This window comes from Convolutriloba macropyga, chromosome 5 (genome assembly GCF_964194025.1).
Source record: "Convolutriloba macropyga chromosome 5, txConMacr16.3, whole genome shotgun sequence".
Taxonomy (NCBI): domain Eukaryota; kingdom Metazoa; phylum Xenacoelomorpha; order Acoela; family Convolutidae; genus Convolutriloba; species Convolutriloba macropyga.
The window spans coordinates 14,253,232-14,272,286 of NC_134472.1; the positions used below are offsets into that span (position 1 = coordinate 14,253,232).

The window sequence follows — 19,055 nt, forward strand, 5'->3', positions numbered from 1 at the left end:
ACGCTATGTCGTTTTTAGTAGCCGCGAAGCGATATTTGCTATTATTAGGGATATCGTGGTTTTTACAATTCAAAGAATTTGAATTGTATTGGTGCGCTGTCTTTTTTTAAGATCTGTTCACACATTTTCATGATTTTTGAAGCCAAATTGGAGTAGGAATTATGGTCACGCTGAAACAGGAAGTGGAGCGAAGAAGCGAATGGTTTTGCGGCGTGAAATTTTATTACTCTAATTTTAAAGTAGAGTGAGAAAACGTTGTTTGAACAACAATTCGCATTTCCGATAGTGGTTTTTTTGTTCACATGCGGCAATTTCACTTTGATTGTTTCCGTGTTTTCGATTTTTTGGATAGGATTTTTTTCTAAATGGTTTTCCCAATCCATTCATTGTTCATTCTAGGCCTAGTTTTTTCTTTGAACCAAATTTCCATTTGCTATTGTATTTTTGTTCACATGCGGCATTTTGAATTTGATTGTTTTTTTTTAAATTTTTAGTCTGATTTTTTTAGAAATGGATTTCCCAATTCATTCATAGTCCTTTCTAGGTCTAGTTTTTTGTTGAGCCAATGAATTTTTTTTGAATTGTACATCAGGACTTGTTCTGCTATGTTTTTTAATTCGTCGTCTCCATCGATGATTCGTACGACCTGACTTCTTGGAATCGACCATTGACTTCAGTGATTTCTACTGCTTTGCAGTTAAAATTTGTGTGCGTGACGTCGTTTCTGCTTTTAGTTCAATTGCGTGAATTACCTCACTCAAAAAATGACTTCTGAACTCATTTATGGAACTTTAAATTTTATGAACATTTACTAGTTAAAGATCAATAGTGTGCATCTGAGTAGTGCCAATTTTATATGCTCTAATTCTTGAGTTTTTGATTTCGAATATCAATTTTGAAAAAGCTCTTTCAATGCCTTTTCTTTATAGCCCGTATGTGTCATAAAATTGACAGTCGGAGTCTAACCCAAAAAGTCTAGTGGTCTATTAAAGGACTTGTGGTCGATCTGTCTCATATTTCTTTAGTTGTTTCAATTCATGGAAGGCCACAAGCGTCTATCACGGATATTTTCCAGCAATCTGCAGGCTATGTTTAATTATTTATTCTCCGGAAATCTCAAAGGAGTATTTTTGTTTTGACGTGCATGTCCCTTCTTCTCTCTTTCACCGCTGTTTTGTGCTTGACTGATTGTCTTATCTTCAAGCAATTAGAGATGATTTTTGAGGTGAATTGCGTGAATGTTTGTTATTTATAAATGGTTTTTCTCATTCAATTTTAAGGGATTTTTAGGGGAATCTAAACACTTTCAAGGTTAATAATAGATTTCTGTATAATAGTGACTGTCGATGAAGCATGGCGAACAAAATAAGGCAGCCACGTAATTCTATTTAACAACTACTCACGCTATTAGCCAGTTTTTCACCCAGGCTACTGTGAAATATAAGATTCTCCTTTTTCTGCTGTTTTATCAATTTTCTTAAGATACGTTACTAAGATATTGTTTTTGCTAGATAATTTTTGATATATTAATAGTTTTTGCTTGAATTAGGAATTTTTACTTGACCAATATCTTTACTAAATTTTCATCCTCCGAAACGGGATAAACAGGTAATGCCCGAAGGGCATTAAATTCTCTCAGAGCTTTGTTGCTCACTATTCTCTAAGTATTCGATTCACCGAAGCAGTTTGAGTATACGTTAGAACAAAATCTTAGTCGCCCCAGGGACTTATTGACCTGACACGAGGTCGCTTGCACCCGAGTGCAGGGTACTAGGCTCGAGGGGGACCAAGACTTTGTTCTAATGTATTTGGAAAACCAAACTGTACTCTCCCTCTCTGATAGCGAATCAGCCGATTATTTATAGCGGTTTGATTCAAGAGTAGAAAGTCTATTTTTTTGTCCTAAACGTAGTGTCTTATAGGGCACTAAGTTTAGGACAAAAATCAGACCCTCGCTTCTTTATCCCTCAGTTCAAACTTTCAAACTAAGTTCTCTGCCTCAAAGTTTAAGTGACCAGTGAAATCGTAACTTGGGTTCCCTAAGAGACCCCATGATACTGCTTTGATACTGCTTTGTGGTGATAGTAATCAAACGAGTTTGAGTTGTTGGATTTAAAAATTGTTCACATTGTCTTGTTCTTGAATGCTTATCAGAACTCAAGTGCTAGCTGATATGAGACTTGATAGAAAAGATTTAACAAGGAGGCTCGGTAATGTGCGTTCGCCCATAAAGTTCCGACCCCGCTCATCCACACTTTTGGCATAAATGTCTGCCAAATTAGGAACAGATAGAAAACCCCAAAAATTCAAGTATTTTTCAAAAAAATGTGTATGAACAAAGATTGCTCTCAGTGGGGTAACATGAACAAACTCAGTGGAGTAAAATATGCCGCATTAGGTTGATGAGATCAGTCATTTTTAAGAAAGCAAATCAAGACGAACAATAATATCAAACAACAGTAACAACAAAAATTAATTACATCCAAAACTTTATATCCATTATAAAAAAAAACTTACTAACAAGTTCAAAAGAGTGTCAGATAAAACTGAAACTAAACAAAATAACTTCTACTTCTATAGAAAACATCGCTGTTGATGCCGTAAAGCCAAATTTTGGCCCTCAAAATATGTTCCATTGCGCCTTCTTTTAACAGAGATAATGTAGCATGTGAGGTCTCTCTAGTGAGACTAGATAACAAAGAGACAAAAAGAAAAAAATGCAAACTCAAGTAATACTCTTTTTCGAAGCAAAATTATTTCAAAAGTCCTGAAAGCCATTAATCACAAAATTAAATAATTAAATAGGTCCGTTTTTTTGTTAAAAAGAAGCGCTTGAGATATGTAATTTTTTAGAATATGTCTTACGTCTACAAAAAGAACAATAAATGAGCAAAAAAACAAAAATTAGTTTACTTTTTGTTCCAAAAACCCGTGACGAAGCCAGTATATTCATAACGATTTCTTTAAGAAAAAACATTTGATCTGGTACACTTTTCCTTCCCCAGACAACAAAAATGTGATATGTGACCTGTCATTAACGCGACTATGTAATAAAAAGACAAAAAAGAACAAAAATGCGAAGTTAAGCAACGTTAAAGAGTTTTTTTATTTTTGAAAACAATTGATTTCAAAGTCATGAAAGCCATCAGCTATCCACTCAAATCAGTACAAAGTCTCATTTATTTCCTTATGAATTTCCAATGAAGCCTGTCATTATCCAGGTAATTTCATACGAATAAAAAAGACAAAGTAAAATCGACAGTTAAAGACAATTGTAAAAAGTTTCAATAAAGTTCTTTGAGAAAGGGGTGCCGACACCGTTAAAACCATAATCTTGCCTTTCAAGAATTTTATATGTTCTATTGTGCCTATTTTGAACGCCAATATTGTAGTATGTGAACTGACTGTGAATAATGTGACAGAACGAGAAAAAAAAACGTTAAAAAGTGGCCAATAACCAAAAATCAAAAAAATTGTGAAATCAAGTAGTATCAAAGCCAGAAAATTGTAACTTAACGCGTAAAACGGCAAAAAATTGTATTATATTTCAGTAGAAAGAAGAAGAAAAAGAGCCATTCTTTCTTTGCTGACACTACGCTACAAGTTGACCAAATTAAAAGAAAAATAGTGGCAAAGTTCAAAAAGCCATTGCTTATTCATTGCAAGTCAAAGCGATCATAATCTTTCGAGTAGAGTAAATAGATACATTAATTTGGAAATCTTTAGGAAGAAATTTGGACCTACCAGTGAGCTTTGATGTGAAATGTTCTGTTCTTCAATTAACATAAAAAAATTCAATTTTTTAATAGAAGATACCGATTGATTACAATCCGATTTATTTGTTTCGACTGTAACAGTCCAAGATTGAACCGAAACCAGCCCCGCTATTAGTGTTTGTCCGTTTAGAACACTCAGTTGTTTCAACTGCTTTATATCTAGGTGATTTGTTTGTTAAAACATCAGAAATAATTGCTGCGTTTTTTATAATCACAGAATAAAGTTGCCAAAAAACGGCAAAATTTAGATTCTAGACTACTCTCAATGGAAGTGGAAGTGAAGCTGGCTCACTTTGTAGTTTTAAAAGATTTTATTTGTTGTTTTTGGGGTGTGTACTATCGGCAAATTTATTCAAAGTAGACAAAAAGAAGCTAATTTCGGGCAATTTTTGATGAAAAAAGCTGAATTTTGAAATATTTAACCAAAATAAAATCAGATGTACTAGTGTTACCAATTTTTACAATTTTTAGCAAAATCGACGAAAATTTAGGTGAAATTCCGGAAAATGTGAATAAAAACATGGGAAATTCGTCTATTTTTCACAAAACATCAAACCTCGATAACTCCCTGTAAAATACGAAATTAAAAAAAATCTTTTGAATTCCATATTCTACGCTGGAGGAGCTTTTTAATGATACCACTCACAACTCTGTACGACGAATATGTCGATCGGTCAAAATTGTCTGAACAAAAAAAACCCATTTGAGTATATAGTTCCTCCGCCCTCAAGAGGGGTCGGAACAATAACAGAAATGGAAGTGTATAACAGCGAGAATTATTTTGTGGTAGCGTATGATCCACCCAAATCTACCTTAACATTTTAAGGGATTCGCAAGAATAATCTCGTCGAAAATTTTGAGGGTGACCTGTTTTAGCTTACAACCTGCTGATGTGTCGCTACATGTGTGGAGACAGACAAGGGATGAAGAGTGCGTTTGAGAGGATGCTCAAAATTGACCTCAACCTCACTCCTGAAGACAGCTACTTCAAGCACGATGTTAGCCAGCTCATTTTTCAGTAAAACGAAAATCATGATACAGTACGATAGCTTTTCAGTATAAACTATGATGCCTCATAGAAATGGAGCCCTAATTGATAGATTTTCACTTAATTCTGCTGAAATTCTCGGAAACTGCCACAGGAAAGCATAATTTATTATGCAAAATGCAATTGCATGACGGATGACAGGAAAAACTTCGTGTTGGGTGTAGGTTCCAAATTTTGGTTACCGACTAAATCTCAACTCGGAGTCGAGCCGGAAAAATTGTTTTCTGATGAGATCTAAGGATTTATTCTTAGATGCAAACACATAAATGCTTTTGTGTTGTTTAGAAAACAGATACAAAGTGGAATGAGTTGGTGGATGCAATAAAGGGAGACAGACTGTACCAGTATGAGAAGAGCAAGAGGGACAAGGCAGACCAGTTGGTCATTAGAGCGGCCAAACTCATTGCTCCCTGCATTGAGCCACAGTTCTCGCAAGGTAATTAACTGACAGTATATTATTAAAGAGGCCTCAAGCGAGCACTTTACAACCTAAGTCCTAAGACTGGGAGCCATGTAAGCTGACGTCTCCAGGGATCATAGTCTAATGCTTGAAGACCTAGGTAGCAGTCTAATATATGAACGCATATTAGCCTAGTCTGGGCAACTAAGCATTAGGTTGAAAACTAGTCTGTTGTCTAGACTAAACACTTAAAACTGCGGACCATTGAAATAGGTTTGAAAGTTCTGGTTTTTATATAATTGTGAAGGGCCACTACCTTGATGAAAAAGCCAAATTACCGTAAATGGAAAAGTTATTGGACTTGACGTAGCGAGAAATTTGTATCAACCAAAAGAGCGCCCATTTTGTGGCGAAAACTAAAATGGAAATATTAATTCATTTGATTTAATCTAGTTTGATTCGAGCCAAGTTACGGTGATAAATCATGCGAGTTTAACTTTAATTCCCTCTCTTTGAATATAAATCTAAGATTGTGACTATTTGTACCTTTCAGGCTTCGACTGGGTTGCGGATCAACTAAAGACAGCGGAACAGTACAAACATCTCTACAATGAGATCCAGATTAGCAAAGCCATATCTTACGTGAAGATGAAGAAATTCAACGAAGCCATTGAAACTCTTAAGGAATTCGCAAAGAAGGGATCCGATATAGCTGGTTCAGCCTCAACTAACCTGGCTGCAATATTCTTCTTGCAGAATGATCTAGCACAAGCTCAGAAGTATGCTACCATTGCGGTCGAGTTGGATCCATACAATGCACAAGGTAATTCACAAGTGGTAGTTATTAGCCTCGATATTTCTTATTCTGTCGCTATCGGCTAATATTGAAGACATTTTATACTACTTTCTACAGATTTATGTCAAGCTGCCAACTGCTGCTGTTTTTATAAAAACCTTTTTACCAACGGACTTTCCCGATTAAAAAGTAGATTGACTGTTGCATACGGATAGCGATGAGCTTTCTTCTTAAAAGGCTTTTTTTGAAGTTATGTATATATAGGAACCAGAGTAAAATCTTCAACTGTCTTTAACTGTAAAATCTTTAACATTTTCTTACAGTTTGGATGGAATTGGACAACAAAATTACCGTTATAGCCCAAGGTTAAAATTTACTGGCCTAAATGTTGTAATTAATCTTACAAACTTACTAACACTGGTCACGAAATTTCCTTATCGTTTCAGCGTTCAACAACAAAGGATGTGTGTTGTACAAAGAGGGCCAATTTGGACAAGCGTATCAGTTCTTCTCGCAAGCATGCAGGAATGACGCCACGTGCATTGAGGCCCTCTACAACATGGGTAAGACTTTTTGCTCAATCGAGCTGTTCCCGTTGCCCAGTAATAAAACTTTTAAGCTTCTCTACTTGCAATTTTGTATTTCTCTGACCTTATGTAATCAGGGAAGAAAATCTACGCTAGCCTGGATTTTTCTGGCGTTGTTTTTGACATCCTCTCCTGGTCATCAGAGAATTACACAATAAATTATTTCAGGAAAGTGTTTTTTTCCAGTTTCCCTTTCTTCGAAGATATGGCCTTATTAAAAAACCGAGTTTTCTATAAGAAATTAGGGAAAATTTGAATAAAATTGATAATTGCTCTCAAACGAAGTTTTTAGCAATTTTATTAATCCTGCTGGTCTTTTCTAACGTAATTTTTCGTTCTACCAACTCTTCGTCTGATAGTTTGTTGTCTGACCATTTGACTTTTCCTCAAAAAAGGGATAAACATGTAAATCCAGAGGACAGCAAGTTGGCGTGCAGCTCTTTTACAGCCTTACTGGTCTATAAGTATGCTTGCTATTCACCGAATCTGTTCAATGCAAAAATTCATGGCGTGAAGAGTGGTTCTTATTGTTTGACCTCCTCCACCAGACTATGGCTCCCTCGTTTTGAAATCAGGAATCAGATTATAATTATTGCTTTGGTTTTTAATAGCCGCCCTCATCTTCTCAGCCGGCTATTATAGCGCTCCTATTTTTACGACTCGAAGAGGAGTATTGGAGAAGTCCTTTTTTTAAATCAATTTTATTGGAGTGATTTTTGAAGCGGGAAATGAAACGCGTGAAAAAATTTGGAGTGATTTTGGTGCTGAACAAAAGTGAAGAGCGGAGAGAAAAGAGAGTGGTTTTTGTTCATACCGCTGTTGAGAGCGAGAAATTGATGTGTGAAAAAAATTTTCTCTAAGCGAGCGAAATTTTTTTGTTCACGTGCGGCATTTTAAAGCAGTTTTTTTTATTTGTTTTCGTTAAGAGGTTTTGTTATGATTTTGTTTTAATTGTAGGCTGGTTTCGGTAGTGGTTTGAAGGTTTCTGGAAATTCATATGAATTTTATGATAATTCGGTGTATTTTTAATGTAATTTTTAATGTATTTTGCTGATTTTCGGGCTAATTATTGCGTTTTTTGACGATTATTTTGTTTTACTGGCTCAAATGGGTATTGAAGAAACCCTTTCTACTTGAGCAATAGTATGATAACAATTGCTTACAGTTTTGTGGGTAAGATTCTTTTTTTTGTTGAGAAATATGACAAAAAAAGGCGAAAATTGGAACTGTTTTTCTTAATTTTTTGCAGTTTATCGTTTTTTTTCTGTTTTTAGCTAAGTTTCTTTGCCTATTATGACTTGCCTATTGTTTTGCGAGCATCTGGATACCCTATTGGCTGAAAGGAATCGAATCTTTCTTTGGATTTATATGTTTTTTGAAATATTAAAAAAAATTAGTAACTTTTTCCAGTTTTTCAGTGAAAGTTGTTTTTTAAGAGCTTTTTTTCATAATTTAGCCTAAAGTATTTTTTTTCAGAATTCACATAAGTGGTTGTTGTAAGTACTAGTTGAATTGATGAAGTTATTTTGGCAGAGATTGTTTTTTTCGGGATCTCAATTTTTAACAAAATTTGATCAGATTTTTTATCATTTTTTAACAGATTTGATTTTATTGTTTTTACTTTTTTGTTTCATGACTTTGTTTCAAGATAATCATAAATTAGTGAGGGCACTTTTTGTTTGATGAGTAGTTGTATGGCGTTTAAATGGATTTCACTTCGAGTCGTTTCCGGAATTCTTCCGGCTATGTTTTTTTTTACTTCGTCGAACTTTTTTTCGCTTTACCATTTTGCCGCTTTTTCGACATTTTGCGTGAAATATTTTGACTTCTCTAGGCTAGTTTCCCTCTTCTCTCATTCTGCTAAAAGTGAATTTGAACATCAGTTGCTCAGCAAAGCAATTCAAATTGAACAGAGTCAGTATAAAAAATTGAAGTCAGAAATAGAAACGGGATAAACCCATAAAGCCCAATTTTAGATGCCCGCTATTTGAACGTCGTTCCTATAAGTCTAAGTTACCATCTCTTATGCTTATTGGTATTGATAGTAGCCCCTGTAGTCTCTCTCTAAGAAACAGAAGTATGTTCAATCACGAAGTGCCATCAAAATAAATTGGACTTAAAAAATGTTTTTCTACAAAAATCTTTTTTTATTTTCAGTATCTTCTCTTCTTTCAATCCCAATCATGCTTATTGGAATCAACGGCGGCTATTTGCCGGCAATCTGCGGGGTATGTTTATGGTTTTATGTAAAGAATTTCGATTTGAAACGGGATAAACTGGTAAAACTTTATGGTGTCAACGAGCTAGAAACATGAGCTCTACTGGTTTAAATAAATGTACCGCATTCGGAATTGTGCAGACATCTAAATTCATCTGGACAGTCTCCACATCTACTGTGCAAATTTTCTGTGTAAATATTATGTTTTAAGTTCTATGTTTTTGATTTGTCCTAATTGGTAATGTAATGCGAAGCTGTAAGCTGAGCTTAGCTATATTGCGGTGATCTTGGTGCTCTTTTACTACTTGTATGTATGTGACGTCTTTGTTTTAAATAATTAGCGGTGAGTTTTAAGCTGAACGTTGTGATAAATTTTGTGATCATAACTGACTTACCACACTCTCTAAATGACTTTAACTTTAACAAGGTCACTTGAGAGCACTCTAACCCATTTAAATGTCAATATGGGTCTCCCATATAAAGATAAATGTTATTAAGTGCTCTAAAACCGGTGAACACCCCCCCCCTCCCTCCCTAGTGGTAATGGAATGGTTTCAATATTTTAACATCACGAATTTAGCGTTTTTTGACAACCGTGCATTTTCAATTTTTTGAATTTTTTTTCATTATTCAAATCTGTCCAGACCCAGGAGTCAGAAAAACTCCTTAGGGGTTTGATAATAACTACTGAAAAGTTTTTATTAGCCATGGAATAGTTTTCAACTTTTTATTATCACAAATTTTAGCATTTTTTTTAAATGAAACTTGCATTATTTTCAGGTTTTTTTTGAAAATGTTTGTTGTTAGGTTTCTCCAGCCTCAAGAAGGAACATGGAACCTCCTCTAGGATTTGAAAATGAGCTGCTATATAGGTCCTAGATGTAATGGAATATTTTTCAAAATTTTTACATCACGAATATTAGCATTATTTTGTCAAAAGTTGCATTTTTTCATTTTTTTACTTATATTGTCATTATTCAGGTTTTTTCAGTCTCTGGGGTCAGAAAACCTCCGTTGGGGTTTGATAATGAGTTTTCGGAAAATTGTTTTGGCCATGAATTTGTTCAACATTTTAATAGCTCAAATTTTAGCAATTTTTTCAAACGAAACTTTTTCAAGCAATTTTTTTCAAGTTTTTAAAAAATTTTCTTCAGTTTTTAGGTTTTGCCAGCCTGAAGAGCTTCTCTAGGGTTTGCTTATCGGTTACTGCATTGTTTCTAGATATAACGGAAAGTTTTTCAAGATTAATATATCACGAATTTAAGCAATTTTTTTAAAGTTTTTTTGAATGTTTTGAATATATTTTTTAAATTTTTCCGGCACCAGGGGATCTGAGACCTCCTCCAACGTTTGATAATAAACTGCTTCATAGTTTGTGAAGTTAATGGAATGGTTATTAATCTTTTATTATTCCAATTTTGGCAATTGTTTGATTAGAAATTTTTTAATTATCATGTTTCAAGTTTATGGATCTTTGAGCCAGTGAAACTACTTCAGGCTTGAAACAACGTTACTTGATAGTCTCTTGAGACAATGAAATTATTTTGAAGATTTCAATATATTGAATTTTATCCAGAGATCGTTACAATTTGCAATTGTTTTCAAAATTTCTGAATATTTTTGTCCTTTTCTGAGTTTAACGATCATTACTGGCAACGAAACTTTTTAAGTCTTGTAGAAGAGTTACTTGACAGAACTCAGAGATCAAAAATGATTTTAAACATTTTTTTACTGCGAATTGTGGAAGCATCTTTTGAATTTTTCTCTCCGTTTTTTTCTATGATTTAATTACTAAAAAGGCTAGAAAACTGAAAATTGCGGAATCGAATCCCATTATAGAAAGTATTCCTAGCTCTCTTTCTCTCTCTCTCTCTCTCTCGGTTGGAGTTTCTACCTTTCTCTTTCTCGTTCACGTTTTATATATATCTCACTCTATCTCTCCCTCTCTCATTTTGTTGATGCCGCACTTCAGCTGCTGTTATATGGCGTAATGTCATCATCTATTATCCTCTTTAACGCTGGTTTATAGTAGAAATGCTTTATCATTAATGACTTAACAAGGAATTTTTAGGAAATGGTTGGTAATTGCTCTCAAACGGAGTTTGTAGCAAATATGTTAATCCTGCTTGTCTTTTTCTATGCAATTTTTCGCTAGACCAATTTTTCGTCTGACCCATTTGAATTTTCGTCCTCAAATACAGGATAAAGAGTCATCGCACAGTGGGCATTAAGTTCTGTTTGATCCTTTCATCTTACTCGTCTCCAAGTAAGCGATTCACAGAAACTGTTTTGAATCTGCTTTTTGAACTGCTTTTGAGTTTTGCTGCTGTTATACGGTTGCATGAATTTACTCTTTGGCATTTTGACAATAAAAAGGAGTACTTTTTTGGCAAAAAAAGTACTCAACATTTTCTGAGTTTTACTCGTTTTTTTTCTGCTAGTTTACCTCTTCATTTCACGCTTTTGTTGAGTTTCTAATACTGTGCAGCGCAGTTGAAGGTGCTTTTTGGAAGACTGATATTCTCAAAATGTTCTGAAATTTGACAGTTTAAACTGCTTTTTGCGATGTTGATTTTTTTATGTTCATGACATCATTTAAAGGTTACGATTTTTTGTAATATTAGCAACTTTTTTGCTTGGCAATGTGAGAAATCGTAGTTTTTAGTTTTAAATGTTTGGAAGCGCTCATTTTCAAAAGGTATTGAAAAATTTCTCAGTTGTAACCGCGTTTTTCATTGTATTTTGCGGAGATTTTTGAAAGGTGATAAGTTTTGCTTTATTGCTATCGAACAAAGTGTGAAGAAATTATAGTGTATGTTTTTTTGTAAATGCAAAATTTTTGCGTGATCGTTTTGAATTGAACATTCTTTCACTGGTTTGAGTGATTTAAGTAGCCTTCAAAAATTGGATAAATTGGTAAAGCCGTAGGTCGTTAAGTATCTGAGCTGCTCTCTTAGCTTTAATAAGCACTAAGTGCATAGCTCTGCAAGGCTGCTTAGAAAGCTTGAGGAGGCGATCTTGGACCTTCACCTCTACCCCCATTCCCCCTCCCCTGCATTCCTCGACCTCTGAAGCTAACCTCCTTTTGCTTCTGCTAGCCAATTTAAATATTTGCTTGATATAACCAAAGCGTAGTAAAAATTGGCGTGCTTTCCAAAAAGCATTCTTGATGTGGTTGAATTGTTAAAAATCCTTAACTCAACTTTAGATACTTCAACTTATCGGGGAAGGGTTCGCTATCCAAAATTTCGTTTTGCTGAAAACCCTCTGAATGCCATGTCAGGTCTATTTTATCAGTTGTCGTAATATAGCGCGGCTCTTTCAATGGTGAAACATAGCTGAGAATTGGGATAGTTCATTTCATATAAAAATATCATCCCTTATTGTCAAATTTCAATGTTTGCTCGTTGATGTAATTTCTAGTGACAAAATTTACGTTAGTTTTTTGATCCTCTGATTTAACTTAAATTGTAATATTTTGGACTTGTAGGACTTGCGGCTAAATCTCAAGGACAGTTAGAGGAGGCCAAAGACAGGTTTGAGCAGCTGCACGCTATTCTGCGCACTAATGCAGAAGTGGAGTATCAACTGGCGGAGATTTGTGAGAACCTCGGAGAAATCGACATGGCCAAACACTGGTGGGTTCAGACAGCCAATTGTGTACATTGCGACAGTTTTTTAATTGCTCTCAAACGAAGTTTGTAGCAATTATATTAGTCCTGTCGGTCTTTTTTTATGCGATTTTTCGCTTGACCAATTTTTCGTCTGACGCTTTTGACTTTTCGTCCTCAAAAACGGGATAAACAGGTAGCGCCCAGCGGGCATTATGTGCTCTTAGAGCCTTTCAGGTCTGTTTCAGCTCAAACTGTCTTGGAGACTTATACTTATACTTATGGTGTGAGGGGCGGTTCTTAGAGGTTGACACCCCCCCCCCCTTTGTTGACCCCCCACCCCCACTATTGGCTCCACCAGGCTTATGAGCAGGAGATCTGGCATTTAATATTAACAGATTTTGAGAATCCGAGAATTAATATACAGGAAATTTATCACTTTGAGGAGAATTGAAAAATGGGGCAGTTGTCATGATATATGATACGTCTTGAGCAGAATTTTTGAAAAAAATGCCTATGAGGAATCATTAAATTATGAAGGTTTAGTAGCGACGAGATAATATTTGTGAATGATTCGAAAATAGTGTTGACTTGGAGCAATTTTAGGCTTGGGATCATCTGGTTTGCTAAACTATCACCATTTATATAGGAACATTGCCTGCTGTGTGAAAATGAAAAAATCTGAGTGCATTTATAAAAATGCATTTCGATAATCTGCTTTTGTACTTAACGACTAGCCAGCGTCATCTTCTCAGACGGATATTATTGCGCTCCTTTTTGTCAATGTGAATCGAAGAGGAATTTTGATTTTCTCGAGATTTAGGTTACCGGAAATATGTGTTCAGGTGGCTCTTTGACCTAAAATCGAAAGAATAATAGACATTTTAACTGATTTTAGCTTAGGTTACTTAGTCCCCATACACGTGTAAAAGGGTCTTAATAAGCTCTCGTAGAGAAATTCGCCCGGCATTAGTGGATTGTTTTTTTGTTTCGAATCTTTGAGTTTAGTTGCTATTGGTTTCTTATAATGAATGGCTAATTAAATTTGCGTAAGTGCCAAGTCTAAATAATTAAATTCATTTGGTACTTTGTTTATTAGTCGCATAGCGATTGCTGGGGCTATTAATGACCTTCTATTGTTTTTTTCCAACTCATTGAATTTGAATTGTATTGGGGAGCTGTCTTTTTTTAAAGATGTGTTCACACATTTTCACACGATTTTTGAAGACAAATTGAATTGATGATTTTCGTCAAGCCGAAAGAGGAAGTTGAGCGAAAAAGCGAGTAGTTCTGCGGCGTGAAATTTTTTCATTCTTATTTTAAAGTAGAGTAAGAACACGGTGTTTGAACAAAAATTCGCTTACTCGCTTGTGGTTTTTTCAAATTTTTGTTATGCAATTTCACTTTGATTTTTTCTCTATTTTTGATTTTTTGATCGTTTTTTTTTTGCTAAATGGTTTTCTGAATCCATTCAAAGTTCATTCGGAGTCTAGTTTTTTTCTTTAGTCAATGAAATTTATTTGGATTGTTGGTCAGGTCTTGTCCTGCTATGTTTTTTATTTCGTCAAGATTTTCATTACGACCATATGACGTCACAACCGCTTCAAATCTGCTTTTTTGTTCTTTCGCTGAAGCAATATCAACTGAAATACGTGTGTGATGTCAGTTATTACTCTTAGTTGAGCGAGTTTTTTGATCATTTGCGTGATTAAGTTTTTGGTCACACATGACTTACCTCATTCTCAAAATTGACTTCCTAACTCTGGGGTTGACTTTTCTTACCTTTAATACAAAGAGATGAGGTCAAGTGAATGTGTGTCACTACAATTGATGGTTATTCGAGAGCACATAATGGAAGCAGCAATAAGTTATAAAGATTCTTAATCAAAATATTTCATATCAGCATGTAATAATTTTTTATCTGTTTCTTTTACCATCTTTTGAGACTGCAGATCTACAAAGCAAATGCGGCTATTTTCTGACAATCTGCCAGCTGTGTTTTTTGTTTTTTATTTGTTTATTTATTCATGCATTTTTTGTTCTGGTTTTTATTGTGCGTACGTAACCTCAAATTTGTAGTACCTGGCATCTCGATTTTTGCTATTATCTGTGAGGAGTAGTTGTCATAACATTAAATTTTTTTGCTATGCAGTGACTTTATAAGTTCGTAAGTTTTCAAGAAAATTTGGTTTTCTCGGGTTTTTGCAAATCATTTTCAGTGTCCACCGCTGATTTCGTTTAGTATAATGCTCTTCTGAAAATTTATTGGATGTACTATTACAAAATGATTGTTGTTTACGTGTGATGTTTCCGGTGAACTAAAATAAATAAGGACCCAAAAATAATTGTTTTCTGTGGAATTTAAATTATTGTTTTTGTAACGTCTTTTTTTTTGCTATCAGCCTTATGCTTTCGCAATGTGTGTTTTTTGTCGCATAGTTTAATTTTTTTAGTCTCGTCGTTAGCCTGGTCAGTTTTTTGTATGTATTAGTTTTTTGTCCATCGTAATAATTTTGGCTATCGTTCAAACGGATATATCTCTAAAAAATACATTTTACGTTTTCTCTGAGTTATCTTTGTGAATTGAGGGGGAAATGAAATTAAGTCGAAGGAAATAGTTTTTAATCATTTTAAAATGTTTTTCGAATAATGTTGCTTTTATTTTTCTCTAATTTTATTTCCTTGATGACAATGCTGATATTTTTGTTACATGGGTTAAATTTTTCTATTTTCTTAACTGTCGGGAGGCAAAGAATGTTTTGCTCCGTACTATAAACATTAGTTTTTGTTGCTAGGGAAGTTCCGACGCTTTAAGTCGCATCAGGAGTTCTTCCGGTTATGTTCTATGCTTCAGTTTACAAAAATTTTTTTCCTTTACTTTAGATCATATCTTTTTCAACATGTTCGAGGTTTTTTCACTTCTCGAAGGTAGTTTCACTCTTCTCTCAATCTGATCAAAGTGCGGTTAAGTACTAGTAAACTAAATTGAACAGCAAAGCAATCAATATAAATTGAACAACGCCAGTATCGAAAAACCAAATCAAAAATATACGGGATCAACCCAAAAAGACCAGTTGCGGATGCACAGCATTTGAACTTTGTTCTAATTAGTCTTAGTTGCCAGTTCTGATGTTTGTTGGTTCTGACACGAATCTCTGTATCCTCCCATTAAGAAACAGGTGTATGTCTAACTGAGAAATCCAATCAAAATAGCTCACATACAAATCATTTTTAATAGCCGCCCTCATCTTCTCAGCCGGCTATTATAGCGCCCATATTTTTTTTTTACTTCGTCGAATAAAAAAATGTTTCGCTTTACCTCATTTTGCCGCCTTTTCAACATTTTGCGTGAAATCTTTTTGACTTCTCTAGGCTAGTTTCTCTCTTCTCTCATTCTGCTAAAAGTAATTTTGAACATCAGTTGCTCAGCAAAGCAATTCAAGATGAACAGAGTCAGTATAAAAAATTGAAGTCAGAAGTAGAAACGGGATAAACCCATAAAGCCCAATTTTAGATGCCCGCTATTTGAACGTCGTTCCTATAAGTCTTATTTACCATCTCTAATGCTTATTGTTATTGATAGTAGCCCCTGTAGCCTCTCTCTAAGAAACAGAAGTATGTTCAACCACGAAATGCCATCAAAATAAATCGAACTTAAAAAATGTTTTTGTACAAAAATGTTTTTTTTTCAATATCTTCTGTTATTTCAATCCCAATCATGCTTATTGGAATCAACGGCGGCTATTTTCCGGCAATCTGCCGGGTATGTTTTTTTTTGTAAAGCCATCAATTTCTGTTCGTTCAATCCAATCGGAGTTATAGGAATCAATGACAGCTATTTTCCAGCATCCTGCCGCGTGTGTATTGAATGCTAGCGTAACTTATCCGTTCTTTTTATTGTGCTAGGTTGGAGATGGTAGCTGTCACATCTGGCAGGCACGATCCAGGGATCTTTGTTGCACTTGGCAACATTCTGGAGGAAGAAGATGAGAATGAGGCATTCAAAATGTACAATGATGTGAGTGCACCAGATAGTTTCTCGTTGAAAACACTACTATTATGTATTGCGTGCTCTCACAAAATTGTGTTAAGTTTTCGATGCCTGTCAGATTTTTTTTATCTGACATCTGTATTTTTGAAACAGGCGTTGGATGTAGGTGTTTAACGAATTTTCGGGATTTTCTTTGCAGTTTCCTAATGAGTAATTGTTATGAGTTCATTAATTGCCTTCGAACAAAGTTTGAAGCAATTATTGTAAACGCGTGTGTGTCTTTTTTATTCAAAATTTTTGCTTGACCGTTAGTGCTTTTGTTCTAGAACATTCTTTAACTTTGTAAGACATTGTAACGACTTCGGATAAGTAGCCTGGAGATCCGGGGTTGTGGTGTGGGCTTTGTAGCACCCAAGAAACATTTCTAAGCTACACCCCTCTAAGTTAAATTAAGCACGGTGAAAAAAGTTGGTTCGAAAAACAAGATTTAGCAAGAAATAATAAGATTATGTAAGTACTGTCGGAAAAATTCTGGCCAAGTCAGCTAATTGACACAGAAATTTCCAGAATTATATGTGGGATCCCTCCTTCTTTTTCAGTCCCCTCAGGGGCGTTACTAAAAGAGGTTATTGGAGCACTGATATAGCACGGTAAAAACCGTAATTTTAGTTCACAAAAGAGGCGGGCAATAAATTTAATAATAGATAAACAGACAAATGTTAAAATAAGGAGAATTACTAGCGAGCACGGTAGAAAAACTGGACCTGAAAAGCTCTCCAAATAAATAAGCAAACATTAAACAAAGCTTGGAAAACGGGCTACAATTAAAACGAAATACAGGATGAAACGAGAAAACAATAAGAAATTTAAACAAATTGGAGAAAAAAGTGAAAAATTTAGAGAAGACAAATCCATTGAACACAATCAACGACCAATCCTATTAAAAACAAGGAGTCACGCAAGAAATCTTTTGAACAAGGACAAAGTAGAGGGAAAGAGTTTCAAGAAAAAACGTCCAAAACCGAGAAAAAAAAACATGTAAACCAAACTACAAATAAAAAAAAAACGGCAAAAGGTCGGAAACAAACAAAAAGAGAAAATGTAATAAAATAAAATAAAACATAAACAAAAAATAAAACAATAATAAACAAGGAGCAAAGCCAGACAAATGGTCCGAACAAGGACAAAGTCAGAAAAAAACGTCCAAACAAGAAAAGCATTAGTAAACCAAAAAACAAATTTTGAAAATGGCACAATCTCGGAAAAGTCTAGCGTGAAAGTATTAAAACAAAAGAAAACAACAAAAACTAGAGAAATAAATACAATTATAAACAAGGAGTGAAGAAGAAAAAACTATCAAACAAAGTGCAGGCAAAAAAGAAAATAATATCGGAGGAAGACAATCCAATGAAGACTTATAAAGTCAATAAAATAGAAAATTAAGGAAAAACGTAAACGTCCAATTGGAGAAAAAACAGATAAAATTCTAAAACCCGCATAGCGTCCGAAAAATTTGGGCGCACAGTAACAAACTAAAAAATACGTAGAGACAAACAGTCAAACAACAATGAGCGGAGCAAGACGTCACATGAGCAATGATAAAGTACAAAAAGAGAATCAAGAACAAGCGTCAACGAGGAGAAAAATTCTGCGTCGGAAAATTATGAGATAAAATAATGATAAAAAACACAGCCGAGCAAGACAAACTCGAGCAATAGAAAACGAAAAATGTAACAAATTTTCACGAAATATCAAAAATATCAAATCAGAAAAAAATACAAAATCAAACAAAACTCAAAAACAGAAACAATGGAAACAACAGAAAAAAAACAAGGCAAATCCTGTGACAAAAGAGAAAAGAAACTCAAGAAAACATCGAAAGGTTAGAAAATAACTGAAGAAACAACGTGAAACAAAATATAAAATGAAAAAATGGCACAATGTCGAACAAACCCAGTTGTCAATAAAAGAAACAAAATAATACAAAATAAGAACGCAAAAAAGAAAACAATCAAACATAAATCAAACAAATCCTGTGATCATTGACAAAGCTTAAAATGAGAATGAAAAATGCCAAATAAAAAAAAATAAAAATACCAGCAAAAGTAACATCAACAAGCGAAAATTTAAGGTTAAAATTGATTATAAAAAATCAAAAGCAAAAATACAAAAATTAAAGAATGCTTCAACAATGAGCGTAGCAAGACAAAATCTTAAGAATAAGGACAATGGTGAAATAAAAATCAAAGAAAATGTCAATGAAGAAAAGAGTTAAGATGATAGTATGCAAGAAAGAAATACCAAGCTAAAAAAGTTTTATTTTTCAAAAAATATTGCACAAGAAAATAAGAATAACTAAAAGCAATCATTAACAACACTAAGCGAAATAAGAGAAAACTTAGGAAGAGGGTTAAAGAAAAATAGGAATTTCACAAAAAATTAAAACAGAAAAGAGAAACATACAAAATTTAAAGAAAAGTCAAGATGTCGGAAGAATTCTAGAGAAAAAAAAGGAAACAAAACAGTGGAACAAACAATTCAAAGCCGAAAAGGAACAAGAGTAAATCTAAGAAATTGGACAGAGTGTTAACAGAAGACAAGGAAAATTGTCGAAAAAACAGAATGGAA

The 19,055-nt window shown here is 34.2% G+C and overlaps 1 protein-coding gene across 1 annotated transcript in view; it reads left to right on the forward strand.

Moving 5' to 3' along the window:
- The window catches only part of LOC142339157 (intraflagellar transport protein 88 homolog), a 58,295-nt gene that overhangs the window by 21,863 nt on the left and 17,377 nt on the right, over positions 1-19,055 (forward strand). The window contains exons 8-13 of the mRNA XM_075388941.1: positions 4,653-4,774; positions 5,110-5,260; positions 5,778-6,047; positions 6,467-6,583; positions 12,316-12,463; positions 16,343-16,454. Coding sequence (XP_075245056.1) covers positions 4,653-4,774; positions 5,110-5,260; positions 5,778-6,047; positions 6,467-6,583; positions 12,316-12,463; positions 16,343-16,454 — 920 coding nt within the window. The remainder of the gene's footprint in view (positions 1-4,652; positions 4,775-5,109; positions 5,261-5,777; positions 6,048-6,466; positions 6,584-12,315; positions 12,464-16,342; positions 16,455-19,055) is intronic.